The 24674-nt window shown below is 39.3% G+C and overlaps 1 protein-coding gene across 2 annotated transcripts in view; it reads left to right on the plus strand.

Annotated features, from left to right (window-relative positions):
* EMID1 (EMI domain containing 1) overlaps positions 1-24674 on the plus strand; it is a 272782-nt gene that overhangs the window by 65329 nt on the left and 182779 nt on the right. For both annotated transcript variants that reach the window (XM_053702174.1, XM_053702175.1), the window contains one exon: positions 22889-22978. In XM_053702174.1, the coding sequence (XP_053558149.1) occupies positions 22889-22978 (90 nt within the window). The remainder of the gene's footprint in view (positions 1-22888; positions 22979-24674) is intronic.

Raw genomic sequence — 24674 nt, forward strand, 5'->3', positions numbered from 1 at the left:
ACAGACAAGAGACGTCTGAAATTGGTTTCAGCTTGTCGAAACCTTCAGTCTCAATCATTCCCTTAGCTTTATGCATGGAAATTCTAGGTCTCATGACTGCTGCATCGGACGCGATCCCCTTTGCTCGTTTTCACATGCGACCTCTTCAGCTTTGTATGCTGAACCAGTGGTGCAGGGATTATACAAAGATATCACAATTAATATCCTTAAATCCGAGTGTACGACACTCTCTGACGTGGTGGACAGATCACCATCGTTTAGTTCAAGGGGCTTCTTTTGTTCTTCCAACCTGGACTGTGATCTCAACAGATGCGAGTCTGACAGGTTGGGGAGCTGTATGGGGGTCTCTGACAGCGCAGGGGGGTTGGGAATCTCAGGAGGCGAGATTACCAATCAACATTTTGGAACTCCGTGCGATTTTCAGAGCTCTTCAGTTCTGGCCTCTTCTGAAGAGAGAATCGTTCATTTGTTTTCAGACAGACAATGTCACAACCGTGGCATATGTCAATCATCAAGGGGGGACTCACAGTCCTCAGGCTATGAAAGAAGTATCTTGGATACTTATATGGGCGGAATCCAGCTCTTGTCTAATCTCTGCGGTTCACATCCCAGGTGTAGACAATTGGGAAGCGGATTATCTCAGTCGCCAGACGTTACATCCGGGCGAATGGTCTCTTCACCCAGAGGTATTTCTTCAGATTGTTCAAATCTGGGGACTTCCAGAAATAGATCTGATGGCTTCTCATCTAAACAAGAAACTTCCCAGGTATCTGTCCAGATCCAGGGATCCTCAGGCGGAGGCAGTGGACGCGTTGTCGCTTCCCTGGAATTATCATCCTGCCTATATCTTTCCGCCTCTAGTTCTTCTTCCAAGAGTGATCTCCAAAATTCTAAAGGAGCGTTCGTTTGTACTGCTGGTGACTCCAGCATGGCCTCACAGGCTTTGGTATGCGGATCTTGTTCAGATGGCCACTTGACAACCTTGGACTCTTCCGTTAAAACCAGACCTTCTATCTCAAGGTCCTTTTTTCCATCAGGATCTCAAATAATTAAATTTGAAGGTATGGAGATTGAACGCTTGATTCTTAGTCATAGAGGTTTCTCTGACTCAGTAATTAATACTATGTTACAGGCTTGTAAATCTGTGTCTAGGAAGATTTATTATCGAGTCTGGAAGACTTACATTTCTTGGTGTTCTTCTCATAAATTCTCCTGGCATTCTTTTAGAATTCCTAGAATTTTACAGTTTCTTCAGGATGGTTTGGATAAAGGTTTGTCTGCAAGTTCCTTGAAAGGACACATTTCTGCTCTTTCTGTTCTTTTTCACAAAAAGATTGCTAATCTTCCTGATATTCATTGTTTTGTACAGGCTTTGGTTCGTATAAAACCTGTCATTAAGTCAATTTCTCCTCCTTGGAGTCTTAATTTGGTTCTGAGGGCTTTACAAGCTCCTCCGTTTGATCCTATGCATTCTCTGGATATTAAATTACTTTCTTGGAAAGTTCTGTTTCTTTTGGCCATCTCTTCTGCTAGAAGAGTTTCTGAGTTATCTGCTCTTTCTTTGAATCTCCTTTTCTGATTTTTCATCAGGATAAGGCGGTGTTGCGGACTTCATTTAAATTTTTACCTAAGGTTGTGAATTCTAACAACATTAGTAGAGAAATTGTTGTTCCTTCATTATGTCCTAATCCTAAGAATTCTCTGGAGAGATCTTTACATTCTTTGGATGTAGTGAGAGCTTTAAAATATTATGTTGAAGCTACTAAAGATTTTAGAAAGACTTCTAGTCTATTTGTTATCTTTTCTGGTTCCAGGAAAGGTCAGAAGGCCTCCGCCATTTCTTTGGCGTCTTGGTTAAAGTCTTTGATTCATCATGCTTATGTCGAGTCGGGTAAAACTCCGCCTCAAAGGATTACAGCTCATTCTACTAGGTCAGTTTCTACTTCCTGGGCGTTTAGGAATGAAGCTTCTGTTGATCAGATTTGCAAAGCAGCAACTTGGTCTTCTTTGCATACTTTTACTAAATTCTACCATTTTGATGTGTTTTCTTCTTCTGAAGCAGTTTTTCAGGCAGCTGTTTCAGTTTGATTCTTCTGCTTATAATTTCAGTTTTTTTCATTATTAAGATTAAAACTTTTGTTTTGGGTTGTGGATTATTTTTCAGCGGAATTGGCTGTCTTTATTTTATCCCTCCCTCTCTAGTGACTCTTGCGTGGAAGTTCCACATCTTGGGTATTTATTATCCCATACGTCACTAGCTCATGGACTCTTGCTAATTACATGAAAGAAAACATAATTTATGTAAGAACTTACCTGATAAATTCATTTCTTTCATATTAGCAAGAGTCCATGAGGCCCACCCTTTTTGTGGTGGTTATGATTTTTTGTATAAAGCACAATTATTCCAATTCCTTATTTTTGATGCTTTCGCTCCTTTCTTATCACCCCACTTCTTGGCTATTCGTTAAACTGAATAGTGGGTGTGGTGAGGGGTGTATTTGTAGGCATTTTGAGGTTTGGGAAACTTTGCCCCTCCTGGTAGGAATTTATATCCCATACGTCACTAGCTCATGGACTCTTGCTAATATGAAAGAAATGAATTTATCAGGTAAGTTCTTACATAAATTATGTTTTTTAGGGGGCTTAGAGTAGGTGTAATTAGTTTAAAATTCTTGTAATCTTTTTTTTATTTTTTGTAATTTAGTGTTTGTTTTTTTTGTGGAATTTAGTTTAGTTGATTTAATTGTAGATAGTTTAGTTAATTAATTTATTGATAGTGTAGTGTTAGGTTTAATTGTAACTTAGGTTAGGATTTATTTTACAGGTAATTTTGTAATTATTTTAACTAGGTAGCTATTAAATAGTTATTAACTTTTTAATAGCTATTGTACCTAGTTAAAATAAATACAAAGTTGCCTGTAAAATAAATATATTTAGCTTTAAATAGGATTAATTTATTTAATAAGAGTTAATTTATTTCGTTAGATAAAAATTATATTTAACTTAGGGGGGTGTTAGTGTTAGGGTTAGCCTTAGCTTTAGGGGTTAATACATTTATTATAGTAGCGGCGAGGTCCGGTCTGCAGATTAGGGGTTAATACTTGAAGTTAGGTGTCAGCGATGTTAGGGAGGGCATATTAGGGGTTAATACTATTTATTATAGGGTTTGAGAGGCGGGAGTGAGGCGGTTTAGGGGTTAATACATTTATTAGAGTAGCGGCGAGGTCCGGTTGGCAAATTAGGGGTTAATAAGTGTAGGTAGGTAGCGGCGACGTTGGGGGGGCAGATTAGGGGGTAATAAATATAATATAGGGGTCGGCGATGTTAGGGGCAGCAGATTAGGGGTACATAGGGATAATGTAGGTTGCGGCTGTGTGCGTTCGGCAGATTAGGGGTTAAAAATTTTTATTAGAGTGGCGGCAATGTGGGGGGGGGGGCTCGGTTTAGGGGTACATAGGTAGTTTATGGGTGTTAGTGTACTTTAGAGCACAGTAGTTAAGAGCTTTATGAACCGGCATTAGCCCATAAAGCTCTTAACTCCTGACTTTTTTCTGTGGCTGGAGTTTTGTCGTTAGAGTTCTAATGCTCACTTCAGCCAAGACTCTAAATACCAGCGTTAGAAAGATCCCATTGAAAAGATAGGATACGCAATTGACGTAAGGGGATCTGCGGTATGGAAAAGTTGCGGCTGGAAAGTGAGCGTTAGACCCTTTCCTGACTGACTCTAAATACCAGCGGGCGGCCAAAACCAGCGTTAGGACCCCCTAACGCTGGTTTGGACGGCTAACGCAGAACTCTAAATCTAGGCGTAAGGGAGCAGTCTGCAGAGGCTTTGTTACAAGGTAATGGCAGAGGTAAAAAGTATATTAATATAACTGTGTTGGTTATGCAAAACTGGGGAATGGGTAATAAAGGGATTATCAATTCTGAAGTAGACTGTCCCTTTAAATTAGCAATTATTACACCTAGGTACAGACTGTGCACACATGCATTATATGATAGTTTTTAAAGAATGATAGAAACATTTGTACACCTATTTGAAGGAACATTAAAGTAAATGTTCAAACCCCTATAGAACATGTCTGCCCATCCTATGGCTCACAGGCTAGAGTCTGGCCTCCTTCTTTTGGTATCCTTTGTTAAAAAAAGGATATGTACATATCCTAAGCAGCAGCTCTGCACTACTGGGAGCTAGTTGGTGACTGGTAGAGGTGCATATAAACCTCTTGTCGTTGCCTAACCAGGTATGTTCAGCTAGATCCCAGTAGTGCATTGCTGTTTTGAAAGTGACTTTAAAGTGATCGTAAATTTCAGGCTATAAGAATGTTGCAATGAAAAATATATTAGTTTGCAAGTAAAAAACACATCATTATTTTTATAAAGTGTATATTTGTTTTATAATAAAAGATTTATAATTCTAATAGGTATTGTCTGTTCCTCCGCCCCCCTTAATTTCCTCTTTTGGTTGGGCTGTGATGTATAGAGCAGTCCCACCCACTCTCTACACAGACTTTCTAAGGGCTTTAAAGAGGCTGGACATCATATTGTCGTATGGCACACACATTGATTGGATGTTCACTATAGTTGTCATTTAAAAAACAAAAAAAGTAATCCAAGTGGGCTGGCCTAACACTGCAATAGAAGCATTACTATATGAACTAATTTAACCTTTTTCACAGGTGGATTAAAAACAAAAAAAAGTACACATATTCCTTTTTAATGACAAAGATTACATAAATGACATTTGATTAGTTAAGATTTACCATAACTTTGACTATTTACTTAATTCCTTTGTGGAATTCTAACTCGTTAAAGCAGCTTCTTTTTGCACTCTATGGGGCTAATTTATCAAGGGCCGAATGGCCCCTGATGCCCCTGTTTCAAAACAGCAGTTATGAAGCAGTGGTCTTAAGAACGCTGCTCCTTAACTGGTCCGCTGCCTCTGAGGCTGCAGACATCAATCCGTCCGACCCTTTACGATCAGGTTGATTGACACCCCCTGCTAGCAGCCGAATCTGCAGGGGGCAGCATTTCACAAGTAGTTCACCAGAACTGCTTGTGCAATGTTAAATGCAGACAGTGTATGCTGTCGGAATTCAGCAATGTTTGGCGGACATTATACTCTACAGCATATCATGACCGCCAGACATTGGTAAATGGGCCCCTATGTCCCTTTAAACACATAGCAGTGCTTAACTGTGTGACTTAAGAAGCAGCTAATTTCTAATGTGAGCATTTTCACATGCTGACTTATGTTAGAGAATAAAGGGACTGCTAAAGCACTGCTTAATCAGAGGCTATATTTACATTCTCTCACAGGCTGACATATGTTAGAGAATAAAGGGAGTGCTAAAGCGCTGCTAAATCAGAGGCTATATTTACATTCTCTCACATGCTGACATGTGTTAGAGAATAAAGGGAGTGATAAAGCGCTGCTTTAATCAGAGGCTATATTTACATTCTCTCAAATGCTGACATATATTAGAGAATAAAGGGAGTGCTAAAGCGCTGCTAAATCACAGGCTATATTTGCATTCTCTCACATGCTGACATATGTTAGAGAATAAAGGGAGTGCTAAAGCGCTGCTTAATCAGAGGTTATATTTACATTTTCTCAAAGACTGACATCTGACATATGTTAGAGAATAAAGGGAGTGCTAAAGTGCGACTAAATCAGAGGCTATATTTACATTCTGTTGCATGCTGACATATGTTCGAGAATAAAGGAAGTGCTAAAGCGCTGCTAAATCAGAGGCTATATTTACATTCTCTAACATGCTGACATATGTTAGAGAATACAGGGAGTGCTAAAGCGCTGCTTAATCAGAGGCTATATTTACATTCTCTCCCATGCTGACATATGATAGAGAATAAAGGGAGTGCTAAGGCGTGCGAAATCAGAGACTGTATTTACATTCTCTCACATGCTGACTTATGTTAGAGAAGAAAGGGAGTGCTAAAGCACTGCTTAATCAGAGGCTATATTTGCATTCTCTCACATGCTGACATGTTAGAGAATAAAGGGAGCGCTAAAGCGCTGCTAAATCAGAGGGTATATTTACATTCTCTAAAACGCTGACATATGAAAGAGAATAAAGGGAGTGCTAAACCACTGCTTAATCAGAGGCTATATTTACATTCTCTCACATACTGACATATGATAGAAAATAAAGAGAGTGCTAAAGCGCTGCTAAATCAGAGGCTATATTTACATTCTCTAACATGCTGACGTACGAAAGAGAATAAAGGGAGTGCTAAAGCGCTGCTTAATCAGAGGCTATATTTACATTCTCTAACATGCTGACATATGTTAGAGAATAAAGGTAGTGCTAAAACGCTGCTTAATCAGAGGCTATATTTACATTCTCTAACATGCTAACGTACGAAAGAGAATAAAGGGGGTGCTATAGCTCTGCTTAATCAGAGGCTATATTTACATTCTCTAACATGCTGACATATGTTAGAGAATAAAGGGAGTGCTAAAGCGCTGCTTAATCAGAGGCTATATTTACATTCTCTAACATGCTCACGTACGAAAGAGAATAAAGGGAGAGCTAAAACGCTGCTAATTCAGAGGCTATATTTACATTCTCTAACATGCTGACGTACGAAAGAGAATAAAGGGAGTGCTAAAGCGCTGCTAAATCAGAAGCTATATTTACATTCTCTAAAATGCTGACGTACGAAAGAGAATAAAGGGAGTGCTAAAGTGCTGCTTAATCAGAGGCTATATTTACATTCTCTAACATGCTAACGTACGAAAGAGAATAAAGGGAGTGCTATAGCTCTGCTTAATCAGAGGCTATATTTACATTCTTTCACATGCTGACATATGTTAGAGAATAAAGGGAGTGCTAAAGCGCTGCTAAATCAGAGGCTATATTTACATTCTTTCACATGCTGACATATGTTAGAAAATAAAGGGAGTGCTAAAGCGCTGCTTAATCAGAGGCGATATTTACATTTTCTCACAGACTGACATATGTTAGAGAATAAAGGGAGTGCTAAAGTGCTGCTAAATCAGAGGCTATATTTACATTCTCTTGCATGTTGACATATGTTAGAGAATAAAGGGAATGCTAAATCACTGCTTAATCAGGGGCTATATTTACATTCTCTCACATGCTGACATATGTTACAGAATACAGGGAGTGCTAAAGCGCTGCTTAATCAGAGGCTATATTTACATTCTCTCACATGATGACATATGTTTGAGAATAAAGGAAGTGCTAAAGCGCTGATAAATCAGAGGCTATATTTACATTCTCTAACATGCTGACATATGTTAGAGAATAAAGGGAGTGCTAAAGCGTGCTAAATCAGAGACTATATTTACATTCTCTCACATGCTGACTTATGTTAGAGAAGAAAGGGAGTGCTAAAGCACTGCTTAATCGGAGGCTATTTTTGCATTCTCTCACATGCTGACATGTTAGAGAATAAAGGGAGCGCTAAAGCGCTGCTAAATCAGAGGCTATATTTACATTCTCTAAAACGCTGACATATGAAAGAGAATAAAGGGAGTGCTAAAGCACTGCTTAATCAGAGGCTATATTTACATTCTCTCATATACTGACGTATGATAGAAAATAAAGAGAGTGCTAAAGCGCTGCTAAATCAGAGGCTATATTTACATTCTCTCACATGCTGACGTGTTAGATAATAAAGAGAGTGCTAAAGCACTGCTAAATCAGAGGCTATATTTACATTCTCTAACATGCTGACGTACGAAAGAGAATAAAGGGAGTGCTAAAGTGCTGCTTAATCAGAGGCTATATTTACATTCTCTAACATGCTAACGTACGAAAGAGAATAAAGGGGGTGCTATAGCACTGCTTAATCAGAGGCTATATTTACATTCTTTCACATGCTGACATATGTTAGAGAATAAAGGGAGTGCTAAAGCGCTGCTAAATCAGAGGCTATATTTACATTCTTTCACATGCTGACATATGTTAGAAAATAAAGGGAGTGCTAAAGCGCTGCTTAATCAGAGGCGATATTTACATTTTCTCACAGACTGACATATGTTAGAGAATAAAGGGAGTGCTAAAGTGCTGCTAAATCAGAGGCTATATTTACATTCTCTTGCATGTTGACATATGTTAGAGAATAAAGGGAATGCTAAATCACTGCTTAATCAGGGGCTATATTTACATTCTCTCACATGCTGACATATGTTACAGAATACAGGGAGTGCTAAAGCGCTGCTTAATCAGAGGCTATATTTACATTCTCTCACATGATGACATATGTTTGAGAATAAAGGAAGTGCTAAAGCGCTGCTAAATCAGAGGCTATATTTACATTCTCTAACATGCTGATGCACGAAAGAGAATAAAAGGAGTGCTAAAGCGCTGCTTAATGAGAGTCTATTTTTACATTCTCTAACATGCTGACATATGTTAGAGAATACAGGGAGTGCTAAAGCGCTGCTTAATCAGAGGCTATATTTACATTCTCTCACATGCTAACATATGATAGAGAATAAAGGAAGTGCTAAAGCGTGCTAAATCAGAGACTATATTTACATTCTCTCACATGCTGACTTATGTAGAGAATAAAGGGAGTGCTAAAGCACTGCTTAATGAGAGGCTATATTTGCATTCTCTTACATGCTGACATATGAAAGAGAATAAAGGGAGTGCTAAAGCGCTGCTTAATCAGGCTATATTTACATTCTCTCACATACTGACATATGATAGAAAATAAAGAGAGTGCTAAAGCGCTGCTAAATCAGAGGCTATATTTACATTATCTCACATGCTGACATGTTAGAGAATAAAGAGAGTGCTAAAGCGCTGCTAAATCAGAGGCTATATTTACATTCTCGAACATGCTGACGTACGAAAGAGAATAAAGGGAGTGCTAAAGCGTGCTTAATCAGAGGCTCTATTTACATTCTTTCACATGCTGACATATGTTAGAGAATAAAGGGAGTGCTAAAGCGCTGCTAAATCAGAGGCTATATTTACATTCTTTCACATGCTGACATATGTTAGAAAATAAAGGGAGTGCTAAAGCGCTGCTTAATCAGAGGCGATATTTACATTTTCTCACAGACTGACATATGTTAGAGAATAAAGGGAGTGCTAAAGTGCTGCTAAATCAGAGGCTATATTTACATTCTCTAAAATGCTGACGTACGAAAGAGAATAAAGGGAGTGCTAAAGTGCTGCTTAATCAGAGGCTATATTTACATTCTCTAACATGCTAACGTACGAAAGAGAATAAAGGGAGTGCTAAAGCGCTGCTAAATCAGAAGCTATATTTACATTCTCTAAAATGCTGACGTACGAAAGAGAATAAAGGGAGTGCTAAAGTGCTGCTTAATCAGAGGCTATATTTACATTCTCTAACATGCTAACGTACGAAAGAGAATAAAGGGAGTGCTAAAGCGCTGCTAAATCAGAGGCTATATTTACATTCTCTAACATGCTGACGTACGAAAGAGAATAAAGGGAGTGCTAAAGCGCTGCTAAATCAGAAGCTATATTTACATTCTCTAAAATGCTGACGTACGAAAGAGAATAAAGGGAGTGCTAAAGTGCTGCTTAATCAGAGGCTATATTTACATTCTCTAACATGCTAACGTACGAAAGAGAATAAATGGAGTGCTATAGCTCTGCTTAATCAGAGGCTATATTTACATTCTTTCACATGCTGACATATGTTAGAGAATAAAGGGAGTGCTAAAGCGCTGCTAAATCAGAGGCTATATTTACATTCTTTCACATGCTGACATATGTTAGAAAATAAAGGGAGTGCTAAAGCGCTGCTTAATCAGAGGCGATATTTACATTTTCTCACAGACTGACATATGTTAGAGAATAAAGGGAGTGCTAAAGTGCTGCTAAATCAGAGGCTATATTTACATTCTCTTGCATGTTGACATATGTTAGAGAATAAAGGGAATGCTAAATCACTGCTTAATCAGGGGCTATATTTACATTCTCTCACATGCTGACATATGTTACAGAATACAGGGAGTGCTAAAGCGCTGCTTAATCAGAGGCTATATTTACATTCTCTCACATGATGACATATGTTTGAGAATAAAGGAAGTGCTAAAGCGCTGCTAAATCAGAGGCTATATTTACATTCTCTAACATGCTGATGCACGAAAGAGAATAAAAGGAGTGCTAAAGCGCTGCTTAATGAGAGTCTATTTTTACATTCTCTAACATGCTGACATATGTTAGAGAATACAGGGAGTGCTAAAGCGCTGCTTAATCAGAGGCTATATTTACATTCTCTCACATGCTAACATATGATAGAGAATAAAGGAAGTGCTAAAGCGTGCTAAATCAGAGACTATATTTACATTCTCTCACATGCTGACTTATGTAGAGAATAAAGGGAGTGCTAAAGCACTGCTTAATGAGAGGCTATATTTGCATTCTCTTACATGCTGACATATGAAAGAGAATAAAGGGAGTGCTAAAGCGCTGCTTAATCAGGCTATATTTACATTCTCTCACATACTGACATATGATAGAAAATAAAGAGAGTGCTAAAGCGCTGCTAAATCAGAGGCTATATTTACATTATCTCACATGCTGACATGTTAGAGAATAAAGAGAGTGCTAAAGCGCTGCTAAATCAGAGGCTATATTTACATTCTCGAACATGCTGACGTACGAAAGAGAATAAAGGGAGTGCTAAAGCGTGCTTAATCAGAGGCTCTATTTACATTCTCTAACATGCTGACATATGTTAGAGAATAAAGGGAGTGCTAAAGCGCTGCTTAATCAGAGGCTATATTTACATTCTCTAACATGCTAACGTACGAAAGAGAATAAAGGTGATGCTATAGCTCTGCTTAATCAGAGGCTATATTTACATTCTCTAACATGCTGACATATGTTAGAGAATAAAAGGAGTGCTAAAGCGCTGCTTAATCAGAGGCTATATTTACATTCTCTAACATGCTGACGTACGAAAGAGAATAAAGGGAGAGCTAAAGCGCTGCTAAATCAGAGGCTATATTTACATTCTCTAACATGCTGACGTACGAAAGAGAATAAAGGGAGTGCTAAAGCGCTGCTAAATCAGAGGCTATATTTACATTCTCTAACATGCTAACGTACGAAAGAGAATAAAGGGAGTGCTATAGCTCTGCTTAATCAGAGGCTATATTTACATTCTCTAACATACTGACATATGTTAGAGAGTAAAGGGAGTGCTAAAACGCTGCTTAATCACAGGCTATATTTGCATTCTCTCACATGATGACATATGTTCGAGAATAAAGGAAGTGCTAAAGCGCTGATAAATCAGAGGCTATATTTACATTCTCTAACATGCTGACATATGTTAGAGAATAAAGGGAGTGCTAAAGCGTGCTAAATCAGAGACTATATTTACATTCTCTCACATGCTGACTTATGTTAGAGAAGAAAGGGAGTGCTAAAGCACTGCTTAATCGGAGGCTATTTTTGCATTCTCTCACATGCTGACATGTTAGAGAATAAAGGGAGCGCTAAAGCGCTGCTAAATCAGAGGCTATATTTACATTCTCTAAAACGCTGACATATGAAAGAGAATAAAGGGAGTGCTAAAGCACTGCTTAATCAGAGGCTATATTTACATTCTCTCATATACTGACGTATGATAGAAAATAAAGAGAGTGCTAAAGCGCTGCTAAATCAGAGGCTATATTTACATTCTCTCACATGCTGACGTGTTAGATAATAAAGAGAGTGCTAAAGCACTGCTAAATCAGAGGCTATATTTACATTCTCTAACATGCTGACGTACGAAAGAGAATAAAGGGAGTGCTAAAGTGCTGCTTAATCAGAGGCTATATTTACATTCTCTAACATGCTAACGTACGAAAGAGAATAAAGGGGGTGCTATAGCACTGCTTAATCAGAGGCTATATTTACATTCTCTCACATACTGACATATGATAGAAAATAAAGAGAGTGCTAAAGCGCTGCTAAATCAGAGGCTATATTTACATTCTCTCACATGCTGACGTGTTAGAGAATAAAGAGAGTGCTAAAGTGCTGCTAAATCAGAGGCTATATTTACATTCTCTAACATGCTGACGTACGAAAGAGAATAAAGGCAGTGCTAAAGCGTGTTAAATCAGAGACTATATTTACATTCTCTCACATACTGACATATGATAGAAAATAAAGAGAGTGCTAAAGCGCTGCTAAATCAGAGGCTATATTTACATTCTCTCACATGCTGACGTGTTAGAGAATAAAGAGAGTGCTAAAGCGCTGCTAAATCAGAGGCTATATTTACATTCTCTAACATGCTGACGTACGAAAGAGAATAAAGGGAGGGCTAAAGCATGCTAAATCAGAGACTATATTTACATTCTCTCACATGCTGACTTATGTTAGAGAAGAAAGGGAGTGCTAAAGCACTGCTTAATCAGAGGCTATATTTGCATTCTCTCACATGCTGACATGTTAGAGAATAAAGGGAGCGCTAAAGCGCTGCTAAATCAGAGGCTATATTTACATTCTCTAAAACGCTGACATATGAAAGAGAATAAAGGGAGTGCTAAAGCACTGCTTAATCAGAGGCTATATTTACATTCTCTCACATACTGACATATGATAGAAAATAAAGAGAGTGCTAAAGCGCTGCTAAATCAGAGGCTATATTTACATTCTCTAACATGCTGACATATGTTAGAGAATAAAGGGAGTGCTAAAGCGCTGCTTAATAAGAGGCTATATTTACATTTTCTAACATGCTGACATATGTTAGAGAATAAAGGAAGTGCTAAAGCGCTGCTTAATCAGAGGCTATATTTACATTCTCTAACATGCTGACATATGTTAGAGAATAAAGGGAGTGCTAAAGCGCTGCTTAATCAGAGGCTATATTTACATTCTCTAACATGCTGACGTACGAAAGAGAATAAAGGGAGAGCTAAAGCGCTGCTATATCAGAAGCTATATTTACATTCTCTAACATGCTGACGTACGAAAGAGAATAAAGGGAGTGCTAAAGCGCTGCTTAATCAGAGGCTATATTTACATTCTCTAACATGCTAACGTATGAAAGAGAATAAAGGGAGTGCTATAGCTCTGCTTAATCAGAGGCTATATATACATTCTCTAACATGCTGACATATGTTAGAGAATAAAGGGAGTGCTAAAGCGCTGCTAAATCAGAGGCTATATTTACATTCTTTCACATGCTGACATATGTTAGAAAATAAAGGGAGTGCTAAAGCGCTGCTTAATCAGAGGCTATATTTACATTTTCTCACAGACTGACATATGTTAGAGAATAAAGGGAGTGCTAAAGTGCTGCTAAATCAGAGGCTATATTTACATTCTCTTGCATGTTGACATATGTTAGAGAATAAAGGGAATGCTAAAGCACTGCTTAATCAGGGGCTATATTTACATTCTCTCACATGCTGCCATATGTTACAGAATACAGGGAGTGCTAAAGCGCTGCTTAATCAGAGGCTATATTTACATTCTCTCACATGATGACATATGTTCGAGAATAAAGGAAGTGCTAAAGCGCTGCTAAATCAGAGACTATATTTACATTCTCTAACATGCTGACGCACGAAAGAGAATAAAAGGAGTGCTAAAGCGCTGCTTAATCAGAGTCTATTTTTACATTCTCTAACATGCTGACATATGTTAGAGAATACAGGGAGTGCTAAAACGCTGCTTAATCAGAGGCTATATTTACATTCTCTCACATGCTAACATATGATAGAGATTAAAGGAAGTGCTAAAGCGTGCTAAATCAGAGACTATATTTCCATTCTCTCACATGCTGACTTATGTTAGAGAATAAAGGGAGTGCTAAAGCACTGCTTAATCAGAGGCTATATTTGCATTCTCTCACATGCTGACATATGTTAGAGAATAAAGGGAGCGCTAAAGCGCTGCTAAATCAGAGACTATATTTACATTCTCTAAAACGCTGACATATGAAAGAGAATAAAGGGAGTGCTAAAGCGCTGCTAAATCAGAGGCTATATTTACATTCTCTAAAACGCTGACATATGAAGGAGAATAAAGGGAGTGCTAAAGCGCTGCTTAATCAGAGGCTATATTTACATTCTCTAACATGCTGACATATGTTAGAGAATAAAGGGAGTGCTAAAGTGCTGCTTAATCAGAGGCTATATTTACATTCTCTAACATGCTAACGTACGAAAGAGAATAAAGGTGGTGCTATAGCTCTGCTTAATCAGAGGCTATATTTACATTCTCTAACATGCTGACATATGTTAGAGAATAAAGGGAGTGCTAAAGCGCTGCTTAATCAGAGGCTATATTTACATTCTCTAACATGCTGACGTACGAAAGAGAATAAAGGGAGAGCTAAAGCGCTGCTAAATCAGAGGCTATATTTACGTTCTCTAACATGCTGACGTACGAAAGAGAATAAAGGGAGTGCTAAAGCGCTGCTAAATCAGAGGCTATATTTACATTCTCTAACATGCTAACGTACGAAAGAGAATAAAGGGAGTGCTATAGCTCTGTTTAATCAGAGGCTATATTTACATTCTCTAACATGCTGACATATGTTAGTGAATAAAGGGAGTGCTAAAGTGCTGCTAAATCAGAGGCTATATTTACATTCTTTCACATGCTGACATATGTTAGAAAATAAAGGGAGTGCTAAAGCGCTGCTTAATCAGAGGCTATATTTACATTCTCTCACATGCTGACATATGTTAGAGAATAAAGGGAGTGCTAAAACGCTGCTTAATCACAGGCTATATTTGCATTCTCTCACATGATGATTTATGTTGGAGAATAAAGGGAGTGCTAAAGCGCTGCTTAATCAGAGACTATATTTAAATTTTCTCGCATGTTGACATATGTTAAAGAATAAAGGGAGTGCTAAAGCACTGCTGAATCAGAGGCTATACTGTATTTGCATTCTCTAACATGCTGACATATGTTAGAGAATAAATGGAGTGCTAAAGCGCTTGTTAATCAGAGGCTATATTTACATTCTCTCATATGCTGACATATGATAGAGAATAAAGGGAGTGCTAAAACGCTGCTAAATCAGAGTTTATATTTACATTCTCTAAAACGCTGACGTATGAAAGAGAATAAAGGGAGTGCTAAAGCGCTGCTTAATCAGAGGCTATATTTACATTCTCTTACATGCTGACATATGTTAGGGAATAAAGGGAGTGCTAAAGTGCTGCTAAATCAGAGGCTATATTTACATTCTCTAACATGCTGACGTACGAAAGAGAATAATGGGAGAGCTAAAGCGCTGCTAAATCAGAGGCTATATTTACATTCTCTAACATGCTGACGTATGAAAGAGAATAAAGGGAGTGCTAAAGCGCTGCTAAATCAGAGGCTATATTTACATTCTCTAACATGCTAAAGTACGAAAGAGAATAAAGGGAGTGCTATAGCTCTGCTTAATCAGAGGCTATATTTACATTCTTTCACATGCTGACATATGTTAGAGAATAAAGGGAGTGCTACAGCGCTGCTAAATCAGAGGCTATATTTACATTCTTTCACATGCTGACATATGTTAGAAAATAAAGGGAGTTCTAAAGCGCTGCTTAATCAGAGGCTATATTTACATTCTTTCACATGCTGACATATGTTAGAGAATAAAGGGAGTGCTAAAACGCTGCTAAATCAGAGACTATACTTAAATTTTCTCGCATGTTGACATATGTTAAAGAATAAAGGGAGTGCTAAAGCACTGCTAAATCAGAGGCTATACTGTATTTACATTCTCTAACATGCTGACATATGTTAGAGAATAAAGGGAGTGCTAAAGTGCTGCTTAATCAGAGGCTATATTTACATTTTCTCACATGCTGACATATGATATAGAATAAAGGGAGTGCTAAGGCGCTGCTAAATCAGAGGCTATATTTACATTCTCTAAAACGCTGACATATGAAAGAGAATAAAGGGAGTGCTAAAGCGCTGCTTAATCAGAGGCTATATTTACATTCTCTTACATGCTGACATATGTTAGGGAATAAAGGGAGTGCTAAAGTGCTGCTAAATCAGAGGCTATATTTACATTCTCTCACATGCTGACATGTGTTAGAGAATAAAGGGAGTGCTAAAGCGCTGCTTAATCAGAGGCTATATTTACATTCTCTTACATGCTGACATGTGTTAGAGAATAAAGAGAGTGCTAAAGCGCTGCTAAATCAGAGGCTATATTTACATTCTCTTACATGCTGACATATGTTAGAGAATTAAGAGAGTGCTAAATCAGAGGCTATATTTACATTCTCTTACATGCTGACATATGTTAGAGAATTAAGAGAGTGCTAAATCAGAGGCTATATTTACATTCTCTCACATGCTGACATATGTTAGAGAATAAAGAGAGTGCTAAAGCGCTGCTTAATCAGAGGCTATATTTACATTCTCTCACAGGCTGACATATGTTGGAGAATAAAGGGACTGCTAAAGCGCTGCTAAATCAGAGGCTATATATACATTCTCTCACATGCTGACTTATGTTAGAGATTAAAGGGAGCGCTAAAGCACTGCTTAATCAGAGGTTATATTTACATTCTCTCACAGGCTGACATATGTTAGAGAATAAAGGGACTGCTAAAGCGCTGCTAAATCAGAGGCTATATTTACATTCTCTCACATGCTGACATGTGTTAGAATGTAAATATAGCCTCTGATTAAGCAGCGCTTTATCACTCCCTTTATTCTCTAACACATGTCAGCATGTGAGAGAATGTAAATATAGCCTCTGATTTAGCAGCGCTTTAGCAGTCCCTTTATTCTCTAACATATGTCAGCCTGTGAGAGAATGTAAATATAACCTCTGATTAAGCAGTGCTTTAGCGCTCCCTTTAATCTCTAACATAAGTCAGCATGTGAGAGAATGTATATATAGCCTCTGATTTAGCAGCGCTTTAGCAGTCCCTTTATTCTCCAACATATGTCAGCCTGTGAGAGAATGTAAATATAGCCTCTGATTAAGCAGCGCTTTAGCACTCTCTTTATTCTCTAACATATGTCAGCATGTGATAGAATGTAAATATAGCCTCTGATTTAGCAGCGTTTTAGCACTCCCTTTATTCTCTAACATATGTCAGCATGTGAGAGAATGTAAATGTAGCCTCTGATTTAGCAGCGCTTTAGCACTCTCTTAATTCTCTAACATATGTCAGCATGTAAGAGAATGTAAATATAGCCTCTGATTTAGCAGCGCTTTAGCACTCTCTTTATTCTCTAACACATGTCAGCATGTAAGAGAATGTAAATATAGCCTCTGATTAAGCAGCGCTTTATCACTCCCTTTATTCTCTAACACATGCTGACATGTGTTAGCGAATAAAGAGAGTGCTAAAGCGCTGCTTAATCAGAGGCTATATTTACATTCTCTCACATGCTGACATGTGTTAGAGAATAAAGGGACTGCTAAAGCGCTGCTAAATCAGAGGCTATATTTACATTCTATCACATGCTGACATATGTTAGAGAATAAAGGGACTGCTAAAGTGCTGCTTAATCAGAGGCTATATTTACATTCTCTCACAGGCTGACATATGTTAGAGAATAAAGGGACTGCTAAAGCGCTGCTAAATCAGAGGCTATATTTACATTCTCTCACATGCTGACATATGTTAGAGAATAAAGGGACTGCTAAAGCGCTGCTAAATCAGAGGCTATATTTACATTCTCTCACATGCTGACATGTGTTAGAGAATAAAGAGAGTGCTAAAGCGCTACTTAATCAGAGGCTATATTTACATTCTCTTACATGTTGAAAAAGGTAAATGTTGCCAAAATGTTACATTTCTTTCTCCTACTGTCCCTCAGCATTTACTGTGCTTTCCTCTCTTTGTCTCTCTCCTCATGCTTTGTTTTTCACCATGTTTGTTCTCTCTCTCTGTCTGCGATATGAATTCCTTTTCCTTTTTCTCTGTTTTTACACTTTCTGCTGTTTCCCTCTTGCGCTCATTTGCATCCTTATCCCTTTCTGCCTCTTTCTGGCATTGTATAGTAACAGATGTCCATCAGCTGACCAGAAATAAAAAGTGAGAGAGAGATTAAAATTTGATTCTGTAAAATAAATATCCACCCCCTTCTTTCACACATATACTAGACCCCCACACTAGGCTGAATATGTGCATATGTAAATTGTCACTGTGTGCCTGGGTAATAGTGATGGATATATATATATATATGCATTGTCAACGTGTTATTAAGTATATCTGGGTAACACGCTATATATGTGATAAAATGTCTGTATAATCTATACAACTGCCTCTTGTGTGAGGGTATAAAGTTGGCAGATTGCAAGGCTGTTTATTCATGGCAAGCCTCACTAGTTAACAAATTTGTAGACACGTAATGGAGTTTTTTTTTTTTAACTAATAACAGGTTTGCCAGAATTGTAAAAGCATGAAAAACAGCAGATAGAGTGATTGTTTCCATTAGATGGAACAAAATTTGTAGCTCTTTAACCACATTGCAAGAACTAAATACAATAATCTTACAAGAACATGCTGACGTACGAAAGAGAATAAAGGGAGTGCTAAAGTGCTGCTTAATCACCACCTCCTATGGGCCTGGGTCATAGGAGGTGGTGAGTGCCCCGGCCATTGGGTGTATAAAGGTGACTGTTTATCTATTGTTAAAGATATTAAAGGCGCAAGCCATGGAGGACTCTGATATGTTAGAGGGTACTGCCTCTTTACCCAAATCTAATGCCTGTGTTTACCCCCCTGCTCAACTATGTTCCACATCCGTCGATAAAGTAGGATCCGTCCACCTCTGAGGGCTCTCCATCCCGCGAGGTGCGTTCCCTACATTCATCTCCGATTACACATGCAGCTCCCCGGTGCACTTCTAATCCTCCTACGGGAGGGGCCATGTTGCCGCCTGATTTTGCTGAGCAGTTGCAAACGGCGGTATCTGCGGTCTTAAGTGCTTTACCTCGCCAGGCCAAGCTCAAGCGAAAGGTTAAACATTGCTATCTTTCCCAGGGGTCATCTACTTTGTTTTAAAAATTGTTCCTGGTTCCAGACTCTCAGCTAGAATTGTGGGGATCTGTCCCTAAGGTGGATGGAGCTATCTCCACGCTTGCCAAGCACATCACTATCCCGCTTGAGGAAAGTTCTTTGTTTAAGGAACCCATGGATAAGAAATTAGAGACCCTGTGTGCTGATGTTTCAGCACACAGGGTTCATATTTTAACCTGTAGCCACAGTTGCTGCGGTGGCGGGAGCCGCTACCTATTGGTGCGACTCTCTGTCAGAGATGATCGAGGTGGAGCCTCGATGAGATACATTAAAAAATTAAGGCCCTGAGGGTAGCTAATTTGTTTATTTGTGATGCTAATATGAAGATTATTCGCTTGAATGCCAAGATATCAGGCCTTTCTGTTCTGGCCCGGAGGGCCCTGTGGTTGAAGTCGTGGTCTGCTGACATGACGTCCAAATCTAGATTGCTTTCTCTTCCGTTTCAGGGAAAGATTCTATTTGGTCCAGGCCTGGACTCTATCATATCCACAATCACGGGGGGGGGGGGGCAAGTGTGCCTTCCTACCGCAGGATAAGAAGAACAAACAAGGATCACTTCAGGTTCGCCTTTCTGGATCAGCACTTCCAGTTTGTAGCTCTTCCATTCGGGCTGGCTACTGCTCCAAGAATCTTCACAATGGTTCTGGGAGCTCTTCTCGCAGTAGCGAGATCCAGAGGGATAGCAGTAGCTCCTTATCTGGGCGACATATTGGTTCAGACTCCGTCCTACCGGGTAGCAGAGGATCATTCAAGAGCCCTTCTTCTGCAATCTCGTGGTTGGAAGATAAACTCAGGAAAGAGTTCTCTGGTCCCCAGTACCAGAGTGGAGTTCCTGGGGATGATAATCGACTCCATAGCGATGAAGATAGTCCTTACAGACCAGAGACGTGATTGGGCTCATGGTATCCACTATAGATGTCATTCCGTTCGCCAGATTCCATCTGAGGCCTCTTCAGCTATGCATGCTGAAGCAGTGGAACGGCATTAATTCGGACCTATCCCAACTGATCTCTCTGGACATTGGGTCGAGGGAATCTCTCTCTTGGTGGCTCCATCCAGATCAGCTGTCCCAGGGGACATCCTTCCTCAGATCATCTTGGGAGATTGTGACTACGGACGCGAGTCTCTCAGGTTGGGGAGCAGTTAGGGGTGCCAGGAAGAAACAGGGCAGGTGGAATCGGAAGGAGTCTCTTCTCCCGATCAACATCCTGGAACTTCGGGTGATCTTCAATGCTCTGAGGGCTTGGCCTCTCCTGGGGTCGTCCAAGTTCATCAGATTCCAGTCGGACAACATTACCTCTGTGGCTTACATCAACCATCAGGGGGGTACAAGAAGCTCTCTAGCCATGAGGGAAGTTTCTCGGATTCTGGAGTGGGCGGAGGCCCACGAATGCTCGCTTTCAGCGATCCACATCCCGGGTGTGGACAACTGGGAAGCAGATTTTCTTAGCAGACAGTCGTTTCATCCAGGGGAATGGTCTCTTCACCCCGAAGTGTTTGCAGAGATTTGCAACAGTTGGGGGACTCCAGAGATAGATCTCATGGCATCCAGACTAAACTTCAAGCTACCCAGATATGGGTCGTGGTCCAGGGATCCCCAGGCAGAGCTGATAGATGCCTTAGCAGTGCCTTAAGGCTTCGCCCTAATCTACATATTTTCTCAGTTACCACTTCTACCTTGCGTAGTGGCACGCACAAAACAGGAGCAAGCGTCAACTATTCCAATTGCTCCGTCTTGACCTCAGAGGACGTGGTCTAGTGGGGATGTCATCGTCCCCTCCGTGGAGGTTGCCCTGTCGCAGGGAACTGCTGGTACAGGGTCCCTTTGTGCATCAGAATCTAGATTCTCTAAGGCTGACTGCATGGTGATTGAACGCCTAGTCTTAGCCAGAAGAGGATTTTCTGAGAGGGTGATTGATACTCTCATTCAAGCCAGAAAGCCGGTCACCCTTATCTATCATAAGGTGTGGAGGACCTACTTACTCTGGTGTGAATCTTGTGAATATTCGTGGCATAAGGTCAGGGTATCCAGAATTCTTTCTTTCCTCCAGGATGGTTTGGAGAAAGGGCTTGCCACCAGTTCCTTAAGGGGACAAATTTCAGCTTGCTGAGCTCCCTGATATACAGTCTTTCGTTCAGGCCCTGTCCAGGATCAGGCCTGTGTTTAGACATTCTGCTCCTCCTTGGAGTCTGAATCTGGTTCTGAAGGTTCTGCAGGGGGCTCCGTTCAAGCCTATGCATTCACTTGACATTAAGACTCTGTCTTGGAAGGTTCTCTTTCTACTAGCCATTGCCTCGGCTCACAGGGTGTCTGAATTGGCGGCCTTGCAATGTGAGCCTCCTTACCTGGTTTTCCATACAGATAAGGCCGTTCTTCACTCTACTCTGGGATTTCTCCCTAAGGTGGTGTCTGATTGTAACATTAATCAGGATATTGTGGTTCCTTCCTTGTGTCCTAATCCTTCTTCTTCAAAGGAACGGTTACTTCATAACTTGGATGTGGTTCGAGCCTTGAAATTCTATCTTCAGGCTATAAAGGATTTCAGACAAACCTCAGCTTTCTTCCACTTCTTTATCCTTTTGGCTGAGGAGCTTGATTCGTTTGGCCTATGAGACAGTGGGACATAAGCCTCCTCAGAGGATTACGGCTCACTCAACTAGAGCTGTGGCTTCTTCTTGGGCCTTTAAGAATGAGGCCTCTATGGAGCAGATTTGTAAGGCAGCTACCTGGTCCTCCTTACACACTTTCACAAAGTTTTACAAATTTGATGTTTTTGCTTCGGCTGAAGCTGTGTTTGGGAGAAAGGTTTTACAGGCTGTGGTGCCCTCAGTTTAGGGTCCGCCTTTCTTTTTACCCTCCCGTTTTTCATTCAGTGTCCTTTAGAGCTTGGGTATTTGTTTCCCACAAGTAATGAATGAAGTTGTGGACTCTCCTCGTATTAGATGGAAAACATAAATTATGCTTACCTGATAATTTCATTTCCATCGTTACGAGGAGAGTCCACGGCTCCCGCCCGGTTCTCTGCTAGGTGGACCTAAATTTCTTTTGTTTTCCTTCTGGCACCATTTATACCCTGATATTTCTGCTACTGTTCCTTGTTCTCTCTGCAGAATGACTGGGGGATGAGGGGAGTGAGGGAGGTATTTAAGCCTTTGGCTGGGGTGTCTTTGCCTCCTCCTGGTGGCCAGGTTCTGTATTCCCACAAGTAATGAATGAAGCTATGGACTCTCCTCATAACGATGGAAATTAAATTATCAAGTAAGCATAATTTATGTTTTTTTGAGTTGTGACCACCTAGTTTGCCCATCCACAAAAAAACAAAACAAAAATGTTCTTGCTTTTTCCTGAGGCCAAGAAAACTGAGGCACACATTCTTAGTTCTGCTTTTTTCCTGAGGACCTCAAAGACCAGTACAAAGTGCTGCATATGGCCCCTAGACCGCCAGTTGTACATTCCTGAATAAAAGCATTTAATTTGTACTGTAGGATGTCCTTTTAACATATACCAGTGTGCCTTAAATGTACATATAAGCTGCTTCTCAAAGGTACTACCACTACTACCAACTCCCACATCACCTATATTAAAAGCCCCTGTTTTTAGGCTATTGGTAATGAAATGAAATCACTGAAAATGTAATAAACTTTGAACACGGTTTCTGAGACATCAGTAGAAATATCCTATGGTCATCACTGTACAATATTTAATTGATTGTAAAAGCCAGATTGTTTCCATATTACACACACAGTAATAGTGGTGTTATTAACTGTTTCAGAGACAGGTAATTAAGCAGCTTTAGGGAAATTAATTATTAATATGTTGACAGATTTAAATAAGTATACATTGTAGCATATTTCTGTATGCATAAATCAATGATTATCTTCTTTCTTGTGTTGTAGAAACTGTATCCCTGGCAGAAGCTCAAGAAGCAATAAGGGTCAGCATGCCAATTCGCAAATTACCCACAAGAGCAGGTGGCAGCTTATCAGGTAAGCTGAACATATATTTAACCCAGCATTTGTAATATGAGCTTGCTGGGAACCCTTATTCTCACTCTACTTTTATCCGTGCAAGCTTTAGTAAAGAAGATGAACACCTGCGCCATACCTGGTATGAATATTAATGGAATGGTTGACAGAATGCGGTTGGAGAACAGTGTTTTTATGAAGATATTGTTTTCATAATTACTTAATGCATAACAATTATGTTAAAGGGACATAAAACCCCAAATTCTTCTTTCTAGATTCAGACAGAGCATATAGATTTAAACAACCTTTCAATTTGCTTCATTTTCTTTGTATCCTTTGTTGAAGAAGCAGCATTGCACTACTGAGAGCTAGCTGAAAGCCAAATGCTAGAGGGTTATGTGAAGCCACCAATCAGCAACTTTTGAACCTACCATGGTATACTTTTCAACAAAGGATAAAGAGAACAAAACAGATTAGATATAAAAGAATTGGAAAATGATTTAAAATTGCATGCTCTGTCTGAGTCATGAAAGAAATCATTTTGTTTCATGTCCCTTTAAGAGATTTTGTCTATAGGAGAGATAATTCTATGTCAGAGTTTCTCAAATTCAACTCAGATACCCCAGGTAATGGCCATATTCTAACAGACATTCTGATAGAAAAATGTAATGCTCTAACCTCAGTTTGTAAGCCCTAAAATCACCCCCATTTAATGGATTTCCCTTAGTGAGTTAATAATGACTGAGCTACTGAACAGTCCATGAGGGAAAATATGCAAGCGACATTTTGATGCAAAAATAAATTGTAAACATCTCAACTTTGCATTACTGATCCTAGTTATGTGCTTAGCCACATAGGCAAAATCCCATAGAAGTCAGTAATGCAAAAATTACATGTTAATGATTTACAAGTCATTTTTTGCATCAGAATGCCCCATTTAAATGCCCATAATATTTATTGTTTAAAAAGATAGATAATCTTTTATTACCCATTTTCCAGTTTTGCATAACCAACACATTTATATTAATATACTTTTTACCTCTGTGATTATCTTGTATCTAAGCCTGTGTTGACAGCCCCCTGATCACATGGCTATTTATTTATTATCTATTGACTTGCATTTTAGCCAATTAGTGCAGTGTTATGCACAACTCCACGGGAGAGAGCACAATGTTATCTATATGGCCCACATGAACTAACAGATAAGAGGCTGTCTGTATTGGCTTAGAAACAGGTAGAAATGTAGAGGTTTAAATGTTATAAAGTATATTAATATAACAATGTTGGTTGTGCAAAATTGGGGAATGGGTAGTAAAAGCGTTGTCTATCTTTTTAAACAACAATAATTTTTGTGTTGACTGTCCCTTTAAGTGTTTACCATCAAGAGCTGTTCAGTAGCTCAGTCATTATTGATTTACTGGTGTTCAATTAGGGAATTTTTATTATTTGTTTTTACTAAAGAAAAAAAAGGTGTTTTTATCCCTTAAACATTGGGGTTGTAAAGGTAACCATAAAGCGGCATATAAAGGGTGCTACAGGTAGCCAGGGTAGGACATGTACGGAGCAGCCTTGCAAAAATGTAGCTTTTGACACACAGGATTGGGGGATAATTAATTAATAATTTGTGGAGCTCAGCATCTCCACTACTTAGAACCTACCCAGAACCATTATTGCCCGTGTAATGGTCCGGTATATAGATGGAGATAACTGGTCTATA

This window comes from Bombina bombina, chromosome 2, assembly GCF_027579735.1.
Source record: "Bombina bombina isolate aBomBom1 chromosome 2, aBomBom1.pri, whole genome shotgun sequence".
Taxonomy (NCBI): domain Eukaryota; kingdom Metazoa; phylum Chordata; class Amphibia; order Anura; family Bombinatoridae; genus Bombina; species Bombina bombina.